This window comes from Styela clava, chromosome 2 (genome assembly GCF_964204865.1).
Source record: "Styela clava chromosome 2, kaStyClav1.hap1.2, whole genome shotgun sequence".
In the NCBI taxonomy this organism is placed as follows: domain Eukaryota; kingdom Metazoa; phylum Chordata; class Ascidiacea; order Stolidobranchia; family Styelidae; genus Styela; species Styela clava.
In genome coordinates this window covers 13,137,123-13,158,904 of record NC_135251.1, presented here as the reverse complement: position 1 = coordinate 13,158,904, position 21,782 = coordinate 13,137,123, and the positions used below count along the sequence as shown (strand labels likewise).

The 21,782-nt window shown below is 35.5% G+C and overlaps 2 protein-coding genes and 1 pseudogene across 2 annotated transcripts; all 3 read left to right on the top strand.

Moving 5' to 3' along the window:
• Nucleotides 1–10,314: 10,314 nt before the first annotated feature.
• LOC120335566 (14-3-3 protein epsilon-like) lies at nt 10,315–12,510 on the top strand. The gene has a single exon (XM_039403096.2). The coding sequence runs from the start codon at nt 10,458–10,460 to the stop codon at nt 11,175–11,177; it is 720 nt and encodes a 239-aa protein (XP_039259030.2). The 5' UTR covers nt 10,315–10,457; the 3' UTR covers nt 11,178–12,510.
• A 3,144-nt stretch (nt 12,511–15,654) lies between these two features.
• Nucleotides 15,655–17,769, top strand: LOC120335532 (14-3-3 protein epsilon pseudogene; annotated as a pseudogene).
• On the top strand, nt 17,764–21,238 carry LOC120335535 (prolyl-tRNA synthetase associated domain-containing protein 1-like). The gene is made up of 2 exons (XM_039403060.2): nt 17,764–17,888; nt 18,300–21,238. Exons 1-2 carry the CDS (start codon nt 17,811–17,813, stop codon nt 18,741–18,743), a joined length of 522 nt encoding a protein of 173 aa, XP_039258994.2. The 5' UTR covers nt 17,764–17,810; the 3' UTR covers nt 18,744–21,238.
• The last annotated feature ends 544 nt before the right edge of the window (nt 21,239–21,782 follow it).

Below are 21,782 nucleotides of genomic sequence, written 5' to 3'. Positions count from 1 at the left end.
GATATCTGCCGCAAACGCATTTGCGGGCTCTTCGCGAGAAAACACAAGTATAATTCTGGTATAAACCTTTAATTACCATGCATTAAATGCAATTACAGAACAGCAGAAATACTCTGTCCCTACTTCACTTTGATAACTTATGGTACCGACGCAGAGATGATTGGCAGATGCCACGACCTACTTTTTCCTAACGCCTCAGTATATCATTCCAGTTATTTCAACCAACAAAACCCTTCCAAATACGCAAATAAACTCAAACGGAAATCCTTTTCCGTGAGCTTCAAAATATAGTACTTGCCAGACTGCCGTCTGAGTCGGACATGTTTTTGTTGCTCTGTGAGATGAAAGATCAATCAATGCTGTTGGACTGAGAATGCTACGCGCTGTGTGTTTTGATATTTACTGTTGGATTTGTATCGCGTGATATCAACATGATCAAGGCCCATCCACTGGAATTGAAAAAGTTTATTGATAAAAGATTGGACTTAAATTTTGCGTTTGGCAGTCGTCGGGTGCGGTCGCAGTTTTGAACGGCACAGAAAGATTAGATTGACAACAATGATCCAGCACTGAAGGAATATCAACAATTAAAGACAGAAATATGAAATTACATGGCAGCATAAAGGCAACATACAAACATCTTGACAGAATCGAAAGCTGAATACATCAGGGATTGATTCAGATATTTCATTTTGTGACAAAAAGTATGATATTGAATTCGGACTGTCAGCAGATACTGCTATTTCTAGAAATTCCGCTTGAATACTAAATGAGTGTTCAACTATATATGTGTAAATAGTTTGTAGAATGACTTATGCCCATATCAATGCGCAACATTTTTAAACATTCATTTAATGGCATATTTTTGATTTGTTCTCTCTGTGTGTATACCGGTACTGTTTTAACAATGTTGGCCACATCTATGTATCAATTAGGCTAAAGACCTGCTCACGTGTGGTTAGTGTTTTTCCTGATAATTGCTTTTATGAGTGTCCGCACACTGAATTTGCCGCCATGGTTTTGCGTTTGTTTGTATATTTTAAAACACTTTTTTCCGCAATGTCAATCTAGCAATCAGTGTAGTTTTTCGTGGCTTGGATTTTCTTAAAGCTTTCATGGCTTCATGAGTATGACTATCGTCGCAAATAAATTACATTCCACTCCCCACATTATCTTTGCATTGGGATACCATATTTTTTTTATTTCAAAGCGGGACGCCTCCAGTAACTTTACAGTTTCCGATTTTACTACATAGGCCTACATTTAAGCAATCCCGACTGTCTTTATTGTGATCGAGAGTTCATGCGCATATTCTCTGTCTGAATATCGAGTTCGGTTCAAAAAATAGAAAGAAATAGACGCTAACGATACAAATGATCTGAATTAAATTTTTTTATGTACATCAAAAGAAGTATAGAATAATGAAATAGTCTGCCGTTTTCAAGCATTGGGATTTACTTATTCGCCCAAGCATGCTTTTCTGTAGATAACACCTTTAAAAAAACGTTGTTCAATGTTACATTTACGCGAACGTTCGAACAGGACCAATTAGAATTGATTTTAAATGTGATACGTTCGCTAATAATGTTAGCGGGAAACAACCAAAATAACGCATTCATATTCAGTAAGTTCGCTAGCGTTGCGCTACACAGCAACAACAGTAACGAGAACATGTTCGTGTATTATGCTGGATGGCTAAACGCAAAATCGGGACTTTTGGCTGACTTGTCGGGACGGCGGGACAAGACGCTAAAAAGCGGGACTGTCCCGCCTAAAGCGGGACGTATTGGTAAGCCTATCATTGCATGAGGTTGTAGGTATTGGTCATTATCAATGTAATTCTTGAAAGCACAACAGCCCGAAAGTTTAATACTATCGTGTATTTTGTTTGTCAAATTTGGCCCAAGCCTCATTTAACTGGGCTTGTGTTTTTGTGTGCGTGCTGGTGGGCAGGCACATGAGATACTTCTCATGTTTTAAACTTTTTATAGGTTCTGCTTGCCCTCTAGAATTCTTCATTTTTAATTTATGTTTGTTATGGAGTTTTCGAAATAAACTATCTATCTATAGCAAACTGATGTTTGCTATAGCGTAAGAAAAGCGTTTTTTTAATATTTCCCCCAAGTGTTCTATTCTATGTCAAAGAACAACAGAATAACAAAACGATCGTTGTGTCCACTAACGTGTCAAACAAGAACAACGAAAACACCAAAACGATCTTTATGTCCACTAAAGTGTCCAAAATGGAATATAATGAACCAACTCTGCTGATAATGTATTCGTTTTGTCACTTGTATAATATAATTTGTATTGCATATTTTGGTATTCTTAACTTATCTGTTTACTGGCAACAGTAATTTAGCTGCTGAGTCATACTCACTCATACCAATGACATTAAACAACATGATGCGCAACTCCGGCATTTTTGTCCGAAGATCGTATTCGATAGCACGCTCCAATGCACATACTTGACGAGACGAAAACGAGCGGATGTGTGCTGCTTACAACGCGTAGCACGAATGGTGTTCGTGCCTGCTTTAACAGTTGTTGTCGATTTTAATGATATTTTAGAAAGTTAAGGTAAAAAGAAATCGGAAAAAAGGTAAGGTAAATACTATTGTTGTATATCACACCCGGACATCGCACTGTTAAGTACATGTGGGAAAGCCAGCCTTTGTCAAATACTACGAAGTTATTAATTCAGTACGGTACGTAGTTGCCCATTTGCCTAAATTACATATTTACTTACCCCTTACAGTTTCAAATAGTTCGTGCACCTCCAGTTAGATTTTTTTAATCAGTGAGAATATATACTCATTGTTGATTGCTGCTTATTGTAACATACTATTGCGCATTTTCTTTTATTTGCGTATTGAATCAAAGTGTTAACAAGTTCACCTAACATTTCACTCATACCGGTCTATATTGTATAGTCTGATCTCTCAAGTATTTGGAGCCACGAATGCTTGTAATTTTCTGACTAAACCCTTTTATTAGTTGGTTTATATACCAAATTCAGTGAAATATTTTTTACATAAAACATGAGATATTGGATTTATTAGCTTTTCCATTCTAAATCATATAGACTGCTTTATTTATTCATAACGAAAATTAATAAATCTCCTCTCTTTCTTCAGATGTGAAAGTTGTGGACAAACCTGTCTAAGCATTGTGAGACTCCTACAGCGCAAGAGGCAATAGCAGAAATAGTAAGTATATCAATCAAGAAATTAAGCCGACATAAAGCAAAACTTTCAACTATTCGTCTAATCTCAATTTCCTATTATTTATTCCCAGGACAACTATAGCAGAAGGGGAGATATCAGAAGTCTGGCGACATATCAGTGACAGTGTGATTCCAAGAAATATAATTAGAGTACTCTGCAATAGAAAAACAACCTATGGAGGCATGCAAAGACATTTGACCCTCCGGTAGAGTTGTGTATGGCCCCCACATCCTGCAGGGCTTGAGGAAAATAACTAAAAATTCCAAAGCGTAAAATTGTATACTCGGTCTTATTTGTAAAAAGGCATAAAACACGCCAGACATACTTAAAACAGCTTTGGAAAATGAGGATTACGGGTAACTCACTGCACCTGTGTTATATTTGGTTCATCAACTTTTGGTAGTACTATAGAAGAAATTCCGGAAGGGGTATGATCATCATTCATGATAAAATACTATCATATATTTTTTGGACAACTTCAATCTAGACCAGGGATCTTAAACTCGCGGCCCCAGAGAACTTCCAGTGCGGCCTTCGAACGCTTAACAATAATTGTAATAGTATTTTGGAAGTTTTTTTTTATCTAAATGTAATAGATTTTTCAAACCTTTTAAAGTGAAATTGATTATTTACACAGAAAACAATTTACTGAAAGTAGTTTTGGAATATTAATTTTTTTTGTCCACATTTTGACCCAATTAAGAATACACATCAAGCTTGCAAAAGAATACTTGAATAAAACACTTGAGTGATTAAATTAAACGCAAAGTACATGAAGAAGGTGGCATTTTCGAAGAAAATGGGAGTTGTAACAAACTGCTTTTCACAAAATTCTGAAGCACATTGTTTAATTTGTCATATTTCCATCAATACAATGAAAAAAACACAATAAGCTCAGCAGTCAATATGACAAATTCGAAGACCAACTTCGAACAGAAAATTTCCATGTGTTTGTATATTAATATAATTATACAACGACTTAGTTACTAAAAATCAATATCAATAATAATTCAAGCAATCCTATGCCACGCAATGTGGTGCGAAATGTCTTGTCGAAAAAATCTGTCATTTGTTTTTTTACTGATCTATACATGAAATGATAAAAGTAACTTTTTTGCATTACTGGAATTAATTAGACATTCGCAAAGATCCAGATTAACCCATGATCATGTGGCCTCGTTAGTTAGAGTTGGTACTATAAAATCATTTCATCCTGGCTCTAGTATGCTGGTGACACAAAAAAGATGCCAAACGTCAGGACAAATGTAATTATTAAAACATTGAGTTTGTACTGTAGTATTTTTGTTAATTTTAGGTTCATATATTTAGATTAAGTTATTTTTAGTGTATGTATTATTCTTTCCTTATTCAAAGCTTGTTCAAAAATGATTTTGATGGTTGTACATAGAATTTTATGATTTTTTGTAATAAATACAGTAACTTGCAAATGTTGCAATAATAGTGGAACGCAAATATTAATATGTAATTGCATTTGAAATTGAAGAAAATAATAAAACTTAATTCAACTGTTTAGTTGCATCACAATATATGTCACAAACTAAAACTATCTTAAAAATATCTTTCAAGTATACATTATCAAAAACTGTTTGCGGCTCTTTTTACAATTTCCAAAATGCAATGCGGCTCTCGAAAACCCATAAGTTTGACACCACTGATCTATTCTAGACGATTCAAGCATTGCTTTGGGAAATAATATCACTTCAATTAAATTGAAATAATCTCGCTATATTAAATACAAAATCGTTGCTATCATAAAGGTAAACCAATTCTGCCACTCGAAATATATTGGCCTTCACAAAGCAATGGAGGCAAAATTGAGAGTTCATGAGCTATGAACATTTGTTCTTTTCTTTGTCTTGAACTTTTCATACTCCACAGCCCCTATTAATTTTTTTTAATTTTAATTACCATGTGATGGTCATACATATCTTTAACTTGTATTTTCTGTCATGATGTATTATCTCAATGTGCCAAACTATTATTTAGTGTGCATATTTTGCTTCCAGATGACATAAATGTATTGTCTTGTTTATTACCTCAGCTTGGAGTATTGACAAGAAAAAGGTGCCAGTAAATTAGATAAAAAATTTTTTAACTCTTTGTTATAATCAGAATTCACAATCAATAGGAATTATAAACAGCCAACAATCAAAGAGAATTATATGCGAAATCCCTCATAATAAATTTGTCTAAAATCGGAGGAAGGCAAAAAAGATAGGTAGTTTCCATCCACACAAGCATTTCAAGAAGACTTGCTCGAGCCAACTAAATGAGCATCGTCCGGTGGTCGGTAAGGCTGCTGGTTGAATTCAGCCCTGCAACCTCCCGCATAGAAGATAATATTAATCAGTGGGCTATGAGCTAAATTCCTAAATTTAAACAAACCTATCTACGATGCATTATGTACCAGCAATGTTACCTACGATTAACTGAATATGTAATATGTCTAATAAATTCACCTACAAAAGCAAGTTCGATAAGTGCAAACTTTGTGTTATGGAATTGTATCACAGCACAGTTTTGTATGACACCCTCTTTAAATGAAATTTCAATGATTAAGCGCAAACATTAAAATTACTAATTTTAAACTTTATCATTATCTGCAAAATGTTCCACACAAATCTTTCCGCTATCGCGTTTGTAATCTTCTCTTATAAAAATAAACGTCTATGATGTCCAAAATTGCTCTTTACAGCTTGCCTGCCATTCCAGCTTTCCAAGTGAGCAAAACTTCTTAGATATAGAGATTATTTTGTTTCGTTACAGGCGCAAAAAGACAGGTACTACACGTAAAAAAGACGCCGAGTAGCAAAAGCGAGCGGAAAACGGACGCGAAAGGCGACGAGAAATATGTGCATTGGAGCGTATCATGAAATACAATCTTTCGCCTGTAGTCTTATGGAGTGACGTCAGAGTTGCCTATCATGTTGTTTAAAGTCATTGCTCATACATACTGTTTTTGGACACGAAATGGACATAACGATCGTTTCAATATTATGTTGTTGGACACGTAGTGGACATAACGATCGTTTCAATATTATGTTGTTGTTGTTCTTGTTCTTGTTCTTGTTGTTCTTTGACACGTTTTTAAAAAGTCGCTTTTCTCTTCGAATACTGGACCAATTGCTTTGAAATTTTCAGTGGTTAAAGATTAATTTTTTCGCTAGAAGGCTATTACTTTTGTTTATTCTTAAATTTTATATGAATCCTATGAGATATGATATTTCATACAAAATTTCGCGGTATTTATTTTTACTCATGGGAACACTGTTTTACACTTATTTCAAGCGGTTTCGCGATCGATTGTCTTGCTCAGTACTACAGCTACTGTAGGTCGGTACTGGTAAGTTGCCATACAGGTACCGTAACGCAGTGAAATTGACTTATTCCTTCCGCGGTATTACTAATGCTGCAATGCAAGTTTTATAGCCTATCGTATGCGGAACGGAATATCAGACCTACAGGTTCGGTACCGGTACTGGTAGCTCAGTACGTAAGTACGATACTGGTACTGGTGTCTTACCACAATGAAATTACCGTAACTTATTCTTTCACGGTCCTACCAGTGCAGTAATGCAAGCGTTGTAGCACTTGTAGCCTACTATATTTGTTTATTTTGACGAGAGTCTACTGGAAACAACATAAAATTTGAAAGGGAAGAATTGTTCTGTGATCAATTATCTGTCCTAAAGTGTAAACAACATAAAATTTGCAAGGGAACAACTGTTCTGTGATCAATTACGGTACCGTATATGGCCTACAGTGTACAGGTAAGATGCTGGCTGACTGCTAACCGGTACTGGTAGCTCAGTACGTAAGTACGATACTGGTACCGGTGCCGGTACCGGTGTCTTACCACAATGAAATTACCGTAACTTATTCTTTCACGGTCCTACCAGTGCAGTAATGCAAGCGTTGTAGCACTTGTAGCCTACTATATTTGTTTATTTTGATGAGAGTCTACTGGAAACAACATAAAATTTGAAAGGGAAGAATTGTTCTGTGATCAATTATCTGTCCTAAAGTGTAAACAACATAAAATTTGCAAGGGAACAACTGTTCTGTGATCAATTACCGTATATGGCCTACAGTGTACAGGTAAGATGCTGCCTGACTGCTAACTCAGTACCGCTTGACACGTTTTTAAAAGTCGCTTTTCTCTTCGAATACTGGACCAATTGCTTTGAAATTTTTAGTGGTTAAAGATAAAAATTTTCTCCAGAAGGCTATTACTTTTTTTTCGCTATGACGTCATCAAAATTATGTGACTCTACGTGTCCATATATTTGAGCATAGCTCTCTTGTTGTTGTTCTTGTTCTTTGACACGTTTTTAAAAAGTCGCTTTTCTCTTCGAATACTGGACCAATTGCTTTGAAATTTTCAGTGATTGAAGATATTACTTTTATTTATTTTAAAATTTCCTGTGGACTTCGAGAGATTCGTTTTTTGTGTTCAAAGAAGTGATCAAAATAAAAAATAGTGACACCTTGTGGCGATTGCGCGAAGGCATATCAACTGAGAATCGATCGTAATTCTTGCTCCGCTAAGAGTTGTTTATGGGGAATCGAGATGTTTGGGGTTACCGGTACCCGCAATGCAGCAATGCAACGGTTTGCGATAACTTCTTAGCTAGTTGACTATTACTACAGCTTCGCTTCGTGACCATATATTTGTTGACTGCGGTATTTACTGTTATCAGTTGGTATTTCAAATTATTTCTCAATAAACTAGAAAAGGTTTTTGAGGTTAAGTTAAACTACCGGTACTGTTACCGGTACGCTCGGTGTTCAATCAATCAATCAATGTTCACTTTCCATATATTTCAGTATTTGTAGACTGTGGTTCCCGTGTTAAGCGAAAGTGATACCGGTACCCTTAGGAAGAAGGAAGATCAGAGAAATAACGAATAATATCTACAAACGGTATGTTTTTTTACCTTGGCGTTGGACGACTAGGCTAAGCGAAGGCCGTGCGTAGTGGAGGATGGCGGTCGGAACTCGAAGGAGGTGAGAGAAGGCGTTAAAAGTTGACAGCTGGGAGAGAGCGTGATGTGCGAAAAGGAGCAAGCGCACATGAAATTAATATTTATTCTTTTTTTTCACTCTTCCGTTTTTTGTTTGCTTTTCTAGTTTTATTTTCTTCATCACTTCATTTTCTATTGTTTTAATTGTTACGTGTATAATCGTCTTTTTTGAGCATCTGAAACTGTGCGAGGACACATTGTGCGTATCCACGGGAAACAAACGTGGCAATGGGACGGCAACTAGTTGTTGGGCGACGTACAGGGCAGCAACCACGGCCTAATTTCTATCATGGTCATCAAACCATTCGTTGATTCAGTAAAACCCAAATGTTATTACACGATCAATGTCATAAATAAATGAGTAAACCCGATTCCCATCTGCTAATCATGGAGAATTAAAATTAAGACTGTTCGAGTTGACGCTATTTGAAATATATCATGTCGGCTGTTATGATTTTATTTTTAATATTAAATTAATACCATCAAACTGAACGATATTGTCACAACGACGCCGGGTTAACAATAAAATTCGCGATTGATCCTAATTAATATTAATGAGCTACTTTATACGCTCTAAATTGCAAGAAATGAAAAAATTTCCCGTTATGTTGGGTCACTATCGAAGGGTCACTGAGGATGGAAACAATAAATTACACAATTTGCTTTTAGATTTACTGCCGAGGTCTCGACTAAATTAAAATATACGATAATAATTGTGAAATGTTTCCAATCAAAAACATCCTCGAAGTGGTATGTGCACTTCGAGTCGGCGCTAATCGAAACCCTTCCATGTCAGGTTTAATTTATTGTCATGTCAAATATTCGTTAAAAACACACACGTTTAATATTTTCCATTTTTGGCCTTTTGTATGTAGAAAATCCTTACGTTAGTCGAAACAATATTTTTTCGATAAGAGTTTTCGTAAGTTGGATTTTTCGTTTCCACTGTACAGGCTAGTCAGGTCTTGTGAAGTAGCCTAAATGTCGTAACTGCTTAAATAACGCCGAACACAAATGTGGGGTGAAATTGAATGCTGTGAGTGCTTAAATAACGCCAAACAATGTGATGTGAAAATACAACCCAAGATTTTATTTTTATTTTTTAATGAAACAACACGAATGCAATACTCTAAATGGCATGCAGGCATGGGTTGTAGCCTACCTGCTTAGTTGAAACTTTTGTTAGGTGTTATCCAAGAAGTTACAACGTTTACTTCACTAGACCCCAGTTATCTATCATTAATCCTGTACCGTGGTCTTTTGCCTGATTTGGAATTTTCAAAATGAAAGTACGCACATTGTATTGCAGTACACATATCGAAATAGGAATAATATCAGTAGTTTTAAGTGGATGAGGACAGAGAAATAGCCTTTCTGTCAGCCTTTGGTGTAAGGTCTCCCCTTAAAGTCTTAGAAATATTCCTTTTCATCCTTCTTACAGTTAAATATGTAAATCCTATGTTTTTGATGACTTTTTCACACTTTACAGCGGGTCTAGTGTAGTTTCGTACCTAAAGTACTTCTCGTGGGCTTAGCAAAAGGATTTTTGCACATGACAATCCTAACCCCCACCTGACTACGCCATCCAAAAATTATGTCACTACGATGTCACAAAAACGTCATATATCTTGCCAAAGTATACCTATGATCGCCCGAAATGGCATCTCCGCCGACGATAAAGAACTCAGTAACGGCAGCGATCTCTCTCGTATCGGGATCGTTGCGACAAGAAAACGAGAGAAATAACTTGTTCCATTTTGAGTGATCGTCTGCACGCTTTGGATGACAGTGCATATAGTTTGAAGATCCTTATTACATCATTGTGATGTCGTAGTGACGTAATTTTTGGATGACGCAGTCTGGTGGGGTTCAGGATCGACATATGCAAAAATTGTTATGCTAAGCCCACTAGAAGTACTATAGGTACGAAACTACACCAAAACCCTTACAGCTGTACCGTACATACTTATGATAGTCTATTCTGAATTTTGATTTACTTTTTATTAGCCTGAATTCAGAACCCATCATACAGCCTTGTTTCTAAGTCTGTAAGACTGGTGTCATATTTTGCCCATGCTCATCCACAATATGGTCCATATCTTTATCAATAATTACTAACCGACTCTTTTTATCTAATGTTTGTCAGTACTTTGCAAAATTTTTTTGGATTTTTTTTCATCGTATCATGTCTGAGAGAGAAGAGCTAGTTTTTGGTGCAAAGTTGGCGGAGAAAGCCGAACGATATGATGAAATGGTGGAGTACATGGACAAGGTGTCCAAATTGGGAGAAGAGTTGAGTGTAGAAGAACGCAACTTGCTCTCAGTTGCATACAAAAATGTAATAGGTGCAAGGCGTGCTTCGTGGAGAATACTGAGTAGCATAGAAGCCAGGGACGATGATAAGAAGAATGAAGTATTACTGAAAGCATACAAGGGTCAAGTCGAAGACGAGCTGAAGCAACTTTGTACAAATATAATCACTCTACTTGTTGAGCATCTCATCAGCAAAGTTGATGCAGAAAATGCAGAAGCAAAAGTATTTTACTACAAAATGAAAGGTGATTATAATCGTTACCTCGCTGAATTCCAGGTTGGCAAAGACCGGAAAGATGCTGCGGAAGCAGGTTTAATTGCTTATAAGGAAGCAAACGAAGCTGGTAGCTGCCTTTCGGCAACTCATCCAGTCAAATTAGGACTTGCTCTCAACTTCTCTGTGTTTTACTACGAAATCCTCAATTCTCCTGAGAGGGCTTGCACGTTAGCTAAAACTGCGTTCGATGAGGCTATTAAAGAATTAGATACATTGAGTGAGGAGTCATATAAGGATTCAACTCTAATATTGCAGTTGCTTCGTGATAACCTAACATTGTGGACATCAGAGACGCAGGAAGACAATGATGAGTGAAATGCTATGATATCCACTGTATGAAGTGGGACCATGTATCATTTACAAAAACTCCTCACCCTAAATGATGCAAGATATTGTGAATTGATTGCTGTTTTGAGATAATAATATTTGTATTAGGTTATGTTATTGTACTCATTATTGAAGATGTGAACTATTACTATAGAAAAACTTGTGTACTCTATTTCTGTAAATATAGCAGGATTTTCAACGTTTTATGGTGTGAAGTATTTATTTGAGAATAATAATACAAGAATAATAACTTGAGAAATAGTTGATATTTGAATTTTAAATTTCTCATGAATCTCGGTAGTCCACAAATTATATTACAAATAGCACTATTTTCATTTCCTGTGGTTATTGATTTATCAAACACAAAAATTAGGTAATTGATAATTATTTTATACATGTCATCGAGAACATTTATTATTAGAAAAATATGACTTGGGTAGTTTTGTCATTGATATCACTCTCGCAAAGTGTAGATTAAAGCTAATAATCACAAACTCAGTGTTTTGTGGGGAATGTTTCATTGCAAAAAATATATTGTGTTCAATTATGTTTAGACTAGCGTTCGTGTGGTGCATTAATTCTAATTGTCTATTGAAAGAGTTTCATATTGTGATATCTTGCGGTTGTAAATTTCAAATAATATAATTTTTAATTAAATTTTGAATGAAAATATTTTAAATTGAACAGTAACGAAGCTGATTCTGTGAATATTCACAAACAGACTTTTTAAATTTCTTAGTTGGTTAATTCATTCTACATTCATCTTATTAATTAGATATTAGCCCCTTGGATTTTCACAGCATGACAACCAGCTTTGGCTCTTTGCGGCTTCCCTTTCCCGGTAAAATTGTGTGATCTTTTTTCTTCGTATTCTGTGTAAAATTTTTTTAACTGGCTTTGAAACCCCTGTTTTCTACCATACAAAATGTACTATTTTATAGAAATTGTGCATTTAATTTGGATACATTGTCGAATAAGAATACTTTCTTAACATTCTTTTACATTTGATTTGTCAAAAACTGACCATCACAAAACTGTGTAGCGCTTGTTTGAAATCTACATATCACTCTATATTAGAAGGTTATTTTCTTGAAATTTGCAGCTTTAATACGGGTTTAAATTATAATATTCAATTTCTTTCAATTGTTTTTGATTTTCCAATTTTGATTTAAGAATTCAAAGTGTTTGGTGCCACCACATGCTGATTGGGAATTTCAGACTGTTTCAAATATTTTGCATTATTCCTGAAAAAAATATTTATATTTACACTTTTCATCTTGCTGTTTCACATTAATGAACATTTATAGTATTTTGTGTGTAATCTGTTGGAATTTTTCTCTGTGGTAGTGGGAATAGGTTCAGGGATATTTGTGACATCGATTTTTATGAAATTGTTTTATAATAGATTTCTGTGAGTCAATATTGTTGACAGGATTGAAAGTGCTTCAAGACTAAGTTCTGTACCCCAGCGATTCCGAGCCTGATAAAACCTTGGTATCCTAAAATCTACTCGCATTTTATTTTGTGATTCTGTTCAAGGTAACTGTGCTCGAGCATATCTGTATTTAAATGTCCCTCACAAAGTAAAAAGTACGTCTTTCAACGCCTTAAATGTATGGGTATATAGCCTATATACGCGGTAATATATAGTTCTATACATAAATATTCACGAAATGAGGTGTAAAGTTCATTCTGCTTTTAAGAATGATAAAGTTGAAATACCAAAAAGTATATTCAATCACTTTGAAGAACTGCTTCACGTAAACGTTTCCTGTTAAAATAATCGCTGTTTGCTTGGATAGGCCATAAATAAACAACATTCAACAACGTTGACAAAAAAATCGGTCCTAACCAGATCTCGTATTATCAATTATTCTATATATGTCCGGAAACAAAACGGAATTATTTGCCAACCTAATTGCAGTCATAATTTACTCGATGTGATCTTCCTAAATATTTAAACCGTACTGACCACGAGATAGACGAAATGTTGTTATCTCCTTTTTTGTGTAAATTGTCAAAACTGATTCGTTAATTCCTTCCTGGATAAATAACATATTCTCCAATGTTCTAGGAATCGTGATCACCAATACAGTCACCTAGTTTGAAATTTCAATTAATACTTTTCATATTTTTTCTTGACTTCTGAAATATGCCGCCATTATCACAGCTTTTAAAATTCTGGCGAAATTTCAAACTCGCTAATGATGCTGCTATTTTTTCCGATTATTAGCAAATTATTCGTGGATCTCATTACCTCAAATATTGCAGTTCATCTCGAACTGCTAAACGAAATCGTTTATTGCCAAATCTTCCTACTGCCGATTCGTCAACCGAATGAATATACCCTGCTACGTCTAGTCAAAAACTTTCGATGTGTTTCACAGCTGAGAATCGTACGCAAACATGGAATGGTATACCTGATCATTTTCCTACTACGAGCATAACGTTAAGACCATTCTGAATATTTGGAAAACTATGTGTCTGAAATTTTGTAAATGAGCGCAACAAATCTAGGATTTCAGCCACCAATCGACGTCGAATGCCATTGGGGCGCAAGACCATTTTGTACACTGGGATCTAACTGACAAACGAGTAGAAATATATAAATATTAAAAATAGACAGAAAATAAGTTGACAGATAGTTTTTCTCCCATTTTTCGACGCTTTATAGCAAGTTGGTGGTAGAGTTCAGAAGACATGTGTGAAATTATATTTATACTATATTGTGATTTAGTACATTGTCGGTCACCATAAAAGAATCGGAAACAATATGGAAAATAAATACCGTTTTTCCCCGAAAATAAGACAATGTCTTATTTCAATTTTCTCTAAAAAAATAATACTAGGGCTTATTTTCAGGGGATGTCTTTTATTTTCTTTTATATGATTACGAGATTTTCAAATATGAAACACGATATCCATTTATTTATAATTAACAAGTTTTCATTTGAAATAACTGCTAAACATAGATTAATAATTCTTTAAAACGAGTAGGAAAGATTTCTTGCTATCGACCAGGCCAAAAAATATATATTTGCGCCATCGACTAGGTCTTATTCTAAGGGGTCTCATTTTCGGGGAAACACGGTATATTGAATTGTTTTAAATATTGAGTCAATTGCTACCTAGTAGCATTAATCCCATGGGTAAATACCAGGGGCGGATTAAGCCCCTGGCGTGCTATGTCTTATTTTCGGGATAAGTCTCATTTTCGGGGAAACACGGTATATTGAATTGTTTTAAATATCGAGTCAATTGCTACCTAGTAGCATAAATCCCATCGGTAAATAGTAAATACCAGTGTTTAGCGCGCCGTAGGGTATCCTGGTCTCGTACCTTGCATGGAAAGAACACCAGATGTTTTTTTACACAATCCATAAAACCTAAAACGAGAATATCGGTCGGAGACCGAAGACCTATCTATCGACAGTCAGGGGATCCCCCGAAACAGAAACTGCCGTTTCGATTCACCCGCTCCTAATTCAAATTGACACCGTGTGTATTCAAACACAGCCTCGCGGAATTCTGCAACCCCGAACCTGATGATAGAGGGACATGGACATTGCTTAAAGAGTAATTATAAGTAACGAGATACGCTCTCGCGGCGTGTATCCTTCGCTCTGACTCAATAGCGTGGAAAAATTTTCAAAGGAAACTTGCGCATCGCGACGATGTCAAATGGACAATAACACGATCTCGCGGCGTGTATCCTTCGCTCTGACTCAATAGCGTGGAAAATTTCTCGAAGGAAACTTGCGTATCGCGACGACGTCAAAGTAACAAGAGGGATATGAACAATGCTTAAAGATTAATCACGAGATACGATCCAGCGGTGTTCATCCAAAATCAATAGGCTTCTGATCCGAGCTATTATGAATGCACATGCAAAATTTAGAGCAGATTCAACCTCGCTTTCGTGAGATATCGCGTGCATCTAACAGACAGAAAGACAGACAAACCTAACAACATACTTACCAATCTTAAGATCGATAAGTAATAAGCCGAAACGTATGAAATTGAATTGAATGTAATAATATTGCCCAAAAATAGTGCATGTTCACTCTTCTAAATATTTTACCTCGGTGCAATAAAGTTTCAAAATTCTGAACATAAAATATATCAAGACACAATCGAGCAAACCTATTAGATATTCCGATATATAACATAGACCGCTGGTCGGGATAATAATAAAGCCTCCTCACTCCACGGAAATAATATTGAAACATCCTATCTATTGGAAAACTCATACTGTACACTCTTGGGAGTGCATTTTTTCAATTTTATGGTTATAGTGAAAAATCGTTTGCGAAAATTAACCTATACATTTCAAATTTCCGCTCTTTGTAAAAGCTAGCTCTTGATAAAATAGGTATACGTAATTGTACCTTTGTTTGGTTTTGTCTTGTTTTTTAGCTGTGTTTGACTCCGAAAATCCGACTGAATCAAACTACTCGGAAATTTTCGGAATGTCTCGGAAATATTTACATTGTGTGTTGCCAGGCGCAACATCTCCTCACGTGCCAGTTTGAATATTATACCAAGGCAGTTTTTAATACGTTTGAAAATAAAATTCGGTTAATATGGCTGACAGGGAGGACCAAGTATTTGGTGCAAAGTTGGCGGAACAGGCAGAGCGCTACGACGAAATGGTGAACTACATGGACAGGGTTTCTAAGATGGGAGATGAATTAAGCGCAGATGAGCGAAATTTACTTTCAGTTGCTTACAAAAATGTGATAGGCGCCCGTCGCGCATCATGGAGAATTTTAAATAGCATAGAATCCAGAAACAGTGGTGATGACAACAAGCATGAAGCTATACTTAAAGCATACAAAGGTGAAGTTGAAAAGGAATTGAAAGAACGTTGTGAGAATATAATAGCTCTCTTGGACGATCATCTCATTGTAAATGTAACTAATACAGAAGCAAAGGTGTTCTACTACAAAATGAAAGGTGATTATTATCGATATCTTGCCGAATTTCAATGTGAAGGAGCCAGAAAAGAAGCTGCAGAAAATAGTTTGCAAGCTTATAAGCTTGCAAGTGATGCTAGTCGTGATCTCGCCTCAACTCATCCAGTAAAACTCGGACTTGCACTTAACTTTTCAGTATTTTATTATGAAATACTCAATTCTCCCGAAAGGGCATGTAGGTTAGCAAAAGCTGCCTTCGATGAAGCACTCAATGACTTGGATTCGAAACTAAACGATGAAAACTCTACTCCCAAAGATTCAACCCTGATACTGCAGTTGCTTCGTGATAATCTTACTTTATGGACACCAGATTTGAGTACACAAGATGACAATGATGATGATGATGATAAAGCTGATGAAGCATTGCAAGATGTTGATAGTAATGATGGAAACTAAAGTATTTCAGTCGCGAATGGTTTTATTGAATCAGGAAATCTTGCAAACAAGACTGTTGATAGGTTGAATCATGAGCTGTTTGTGAAAACTTTTGTACTAAGCACAATATTTGACTATCATCTGGTGAATACTAAATGGAAATTTGTATTTTACTTGTAACGTCTTGCTTATTTTTTCCTTCTCCATTTGGCGGTGTATTAACTGCTAGGGGTAATAAACAAATTGCACAACATTTCTATGCCAAATCGAAACATAGTATTATATTGCCAAATATAAAAAAAAAATATGTAAGGGGAATAATTGTGCGATTTACAGTGCGAACCTTAAAAATGTTTTTTTTCTTTAAATTTTGCTGTGGGTAGTTTTTTATGAATTTTTCATCTCTTGTTTTACACTTTTCTTGCTTATGATTAGAATATATTAAGCAGAATTAAAAACTGTATGTATTACCCATTCCACTAATCTGATTCTTTTTTTAAAAAGGTTTGATCTGACTGAAGTTTCACAGTCCTTTCAAAGTTATTAAATCACAATTTCTGGGATAAATGAATATTATGGTCACATGCATATAATGTGATTCATGTTTTGTTGGAAATTAATTACTTTCAATTTATATATATATAGGCTATGATATTGGGTTAACTTGTGCTGAAATATAACATTGATGATTTGATAATTATGATATGAATGGTAGAGCTTGGCAGATTTTTAGTGGGATTTTGTCTCTGTTTATTAGTCAAAATGGTGAAAAACAAAACATATTTGTGCTGTTTTTTTCGTGAATGAACTTGTTTGAAATTAGGTTTCAACTCCTAACAATATATGCTCGTACCCAGCGCTTGTTAATTGAAAATGTAAGAAGTTCCACTCTGTTTTTTGATATTGCAGTTTCATTAAATAGATATGTAGTAATTTCAAGTCCATGAATATGCTTTTATTCCAACTTTCTGTTCATTAGATGTAAAAAATACACAATTTGAAACTGAGGTTCAAAATGTTACCTATGCTTCATTCACTATTTAATAGATAGACCTACCAAATTGTTTTTACTGTTTTTGAAATGAGTATTTTTGCTATAAGTGGTGCTAAAAGTATTTCTGTAGTAATGCTTACTTGCTCTTTCATATTTATATTCAAAACAAAGATCGTACTTGATGTTTATGATTACTTGATAATAATATGTTATCTCTGCATAATATAATAAATAGTATCAGCAGTTATATTTAAATCGCTATTCGTTGTGTGAAATATGACTGAGGGCAGAGATAAACTCGAAGAAATACTGAAGTCATTGTCAATCACAACAACTGTATTTGAACACCCTGAGGTACATAATCGGAAAATTCTTGATATAATCTCTCAAGACGCTACTCTATAATAAAGAGGTTTCCATATTCAGATCTTTAAGATCTAGCCGATAAGACAAGCATATTGCATACCACCAAAGCAACCAGTCCATGTCAGGTATGGGATTAGTTATCCAGTTATTTATGGTGGGTATTGGCTTGGTGGCAATTGATTTTGAATGTTGTAAATGGATATAAATTGTTAAAATATATCCCTTATGATAAACACGGTCTAATAATAGATTGAATACGCCTAAAAACTGAAGCTTAATAAAACGATAAACTTTGCATATTGCATGCATATTTTATATGTGTCTCTTAACTGCAATCATGGCCATGAGGCTTTAACATCAAATTTGAAATGACTTCTAATTTGTTGAAACTGATAACAGGTCTTCACAGTTGAAGCTATGATGCCACATCTTCAAGATTGCAAGGGGCTGATTGTGAAAAATTTATTCCTGAAGGGGAAGAAAAAGAAAGATCTTTGGCTGATAACTGTTGGTCATGACAAGGAAATTAATCTGACCCAACTGGGGAAAGACCTTTCAGTTCCTGGTGGGTTCAGGTTTGCAGATGAGGCCATTCTGGAGGAAAAACTTGGCGTAAAACAAGGTTGTGTCACACCTTTAGCCTTGATGAATGACAAAAACCATGATGTTAAACTTGTGCTTGATAAGGATATTCAACATCTCTCAGAAAGTGAACTTATATATTCACATCCCATAGTCAATTCCGCTACCATGGGTATGTCATACCCAGATTTTTCCAAGTTCCTTGAACACACTGGTCACAAGCCAAATTTTATTGAACTCTCAAAAGCAGGGGCTAAATAATCAACGAAAGGAAGAAACGCAATTGAACTAAATGTAACATATTATTGTATCAAGGCTTTGTAGGGAATCGCTTTTGATTGGTACTGGGCATTTCATACAGTCCCAATGGCAAGATATGGTCGAGCCTGTCTGGTGGTCTTAATTTGTCTGCCCTAATTTTGCTTGAGAGTTTATTGAACATATCGTGAACGCCGCTTGCTTGAAAATATCCCTAGAAGCGATGTGAGGCATTCATATGTTGTCAGAGTAGAGGTTAGTGTTGAAGATTTTCAATTATTCTGACACTGCACATTTCAGAAAGTGAGATTCGGCCGTTGTCCAACTGAGCGCCCATGTCCACCGCTTTGTCTTGTGTCAAACATGTAGCGATGATTAGGGAATAAAATTGAAAAGACAGATTTATTAATATGGCCAATCCCTTCTGCCTATTCGTGTATGTACTGCAATCCCTGATTAGGAAGGTTTGAATAAAATTTGCACCAGGTAAAGTCCTTTTCGTTATTGAAGTGAGTGTGCCACACTTTTCTGGCAATTTGGATAAATTGCGAACTCCTTGGCTTGTCGGAGTTTAAAAAGCGGGCACCCGACAAAATTCGTTTAAGTACTTGACATGAATGGGGCGTCGATACAATACTGACTACATCATGACTAGGGCTGGGCAAAATATTCGAATAGCAAATCGAATGTTAAAATATACGAATGGCAATTTACTACACGAATGTCCGGTACCACGTGACCTGCGTCGCTTTGCTTAGAAATGGAACTCGCGCGTCTCTAAATCAATGGGAATTGCGCAAATATTTCACCCACGGCAATCGCTAACAGACAAAAGCGACAAATTTGAAGACGTCTTTGTGGTAAGGTATTATTTGCTCTTTTTTGCGCCTAACGTATCGTTTAAATTCTCTATTTTGCAAAAAACGTACCGACCGTTCCGTAAATTTTGAAACGTCAAACCAGATTAGGCATTTATCTATAAGAAATTTTCTAGGATTTAAATTCAGTACGCTTGGCGACATGTTATTAGCCATTTTTTGCATTATCCGAACATAAAATTGATTAAAAGTTAAAATGATATTTTCAAGAAACCATACATTGCGAAAAGGGCGTTTCTGGTTCCGCATTTGAGTTATATAAATAGCTGACATGAGTTACTAGTATGAAAAACACTTATTAAGTGGAACCTGATAAAAAATGACAGGCCATAGTTGTTACACCCTTCAATCCCTAGTTCTTTATAAGCCGCGAGACGAGGCTACAGCGAAATCGCTTCTGACATTTTAAGTTATCGTAACTCCCACTTTGTATTTATCGAAAAGTTTAATATATTCTGTTGGCTTTCCAAATATTATTTTGAAAATTTAACTTATTCCATGTCTTACTGCATTAGTTTCTTCGTTCAGAAATGATGTCCAAACTTTTCCTCAAATGCAGAATTTTTCGCTACAGCGGAATTGCTTTTGTTGCTTTCAATTTTCGGTCTTCCTACTAGGCTTGTACGTAATTTACGGAATTACGTAATTATTTCGAGTTACGGAAGGGAAGTTACGATTTACGTAAAGTCGTAATTATTGGTCGAGCGCTCTCGTGATGAAACGAGCTCTTTTCAAAGCAGTCAATTCCATTAATTGTAAAAAATGAAATAAGTAGAAGAAGTTAGAGTTTCGGTATTCGCAGCCGTTTTTCTCTCTCTTGCCAATACGACGCCGTGATAATTAATGTCGCGCTTATCAGCAATATCACGACGGAAAAGAAGGCATCGGTTAAGCAATTAAGACGGCAGAGAAACAACAAAACGCAAGATTTCCCGCGGACCGGTAAAAATCCCACGGATCGGTGGTTGGGAACCATCGTTCTAGAATACTTAAATCGAATCTAGAATTCTATTCTATTTTTATCGTTACACGTATTTCAATAGTGGAAATTCCACACCACAATGCATGGTTAAAATTTAAAAAAAATCTAAATTGTAGCCTAAATGTATATCTTTGTACAGTATTTAATTGGAAATTATATTTCACCAAGGGAACGAGATTTAAGAATTTCACGATCATCTTTTTGTCTTTAGCAGTTCAATATTTTCAATTTAACTACTATCAAATATAATCAAGTATGAGCCAGTGTGTTTATTCTGTGCGTGATCCATTTTCTATTACGAAATCTTTCTGTTACCCTGGTTATATCGTCATATGTCCGGACAAGGCCTTGCTCAATATGTTTTTCACAATGCCTCGCAAAATTTCGGCCAACTGTCTTTACCAAACGCGGCAACCTTTTTTTGATTTTATCGTCGACTCGAATACCACAGGCACTCGACCAAACTTGTGTGAATTTTGGCCGATAGGATCGTCGACTTTAGTTAGAAAAATAAGTTAATTTTTTCGCGAGTGCAAAATAAATGTCACAAAATGCATTGTTTTGCGATATAACTTTGTATTTTCGTAGAAGGAATGTCATATAAGCACGGCATTTAAATTATGCGCAAATAATGGTATATATAACATTTAGGCCGCGAAATGATTTGATGTCAAATGAAGGTTGGTAATCGGAATATCGTCAATAAGTCGACATCAATAATTATTATAAAATGCTAACTAGGTAGTAAAGTCGAATAATGTAAAAAACGGTGCAATGACAAGTCTTCGTCGCTAGGCAAGCGCAAGTATAATCAAACGCGAGAATACGCTCGTCGTTGATTAATAAATTAGAATCCCGAAACTTTTATGTAATACAAAAGTCCATTTAAAAAAAGTCAACTATCGTTTCATAAATATCCGTATACCAGTGTCGGTAATGATAAAATTGATCGCATAAAATTGGGACGGTTAATTTGCGAAGGTGACAGAGGAAAATCAAAGCTAACACTAAAGATAAAAATCAGAATAAAATTGAATTGAATTCACTCCCTGATAGTTGTCTTTAACATCTGTCGCCGGCGTGTAATACTGCCAGAATTATGAAAACCAAACTTCGATGTCCCATTCGGAAAAGAAGTAGATTCAATGGGTTTTTATGATAGGTTTAAATGTGTGAAAAAAT

What these genes read in the sequence shown, in the direction of transcription:
- LOC120335566 (XM_039403096.2), top strand. Translation starts at nt 10,458, where the DNA reads ATGTCTGAGAGAGAAGAGCTAGTTTTTGGTGCAAAGTTGGCGGAGAAA.
- LOC120335535 (XM_039403060.2), top strand. Translation starts at nt 17,811, where the DNA reads ATGACTGAGGGCAGAGATAAACTCGAAGAAATACTGAAGTCATTGTCA. An exon ending in CTGTATTTGAACACCCTGAG is followed by an intron (nt 17,889 to 18,299) that starts GTACATAATCGG and finishes AACTGATAACAG; the next exon opens with GTCTTCACAGTTGAAGCTAT.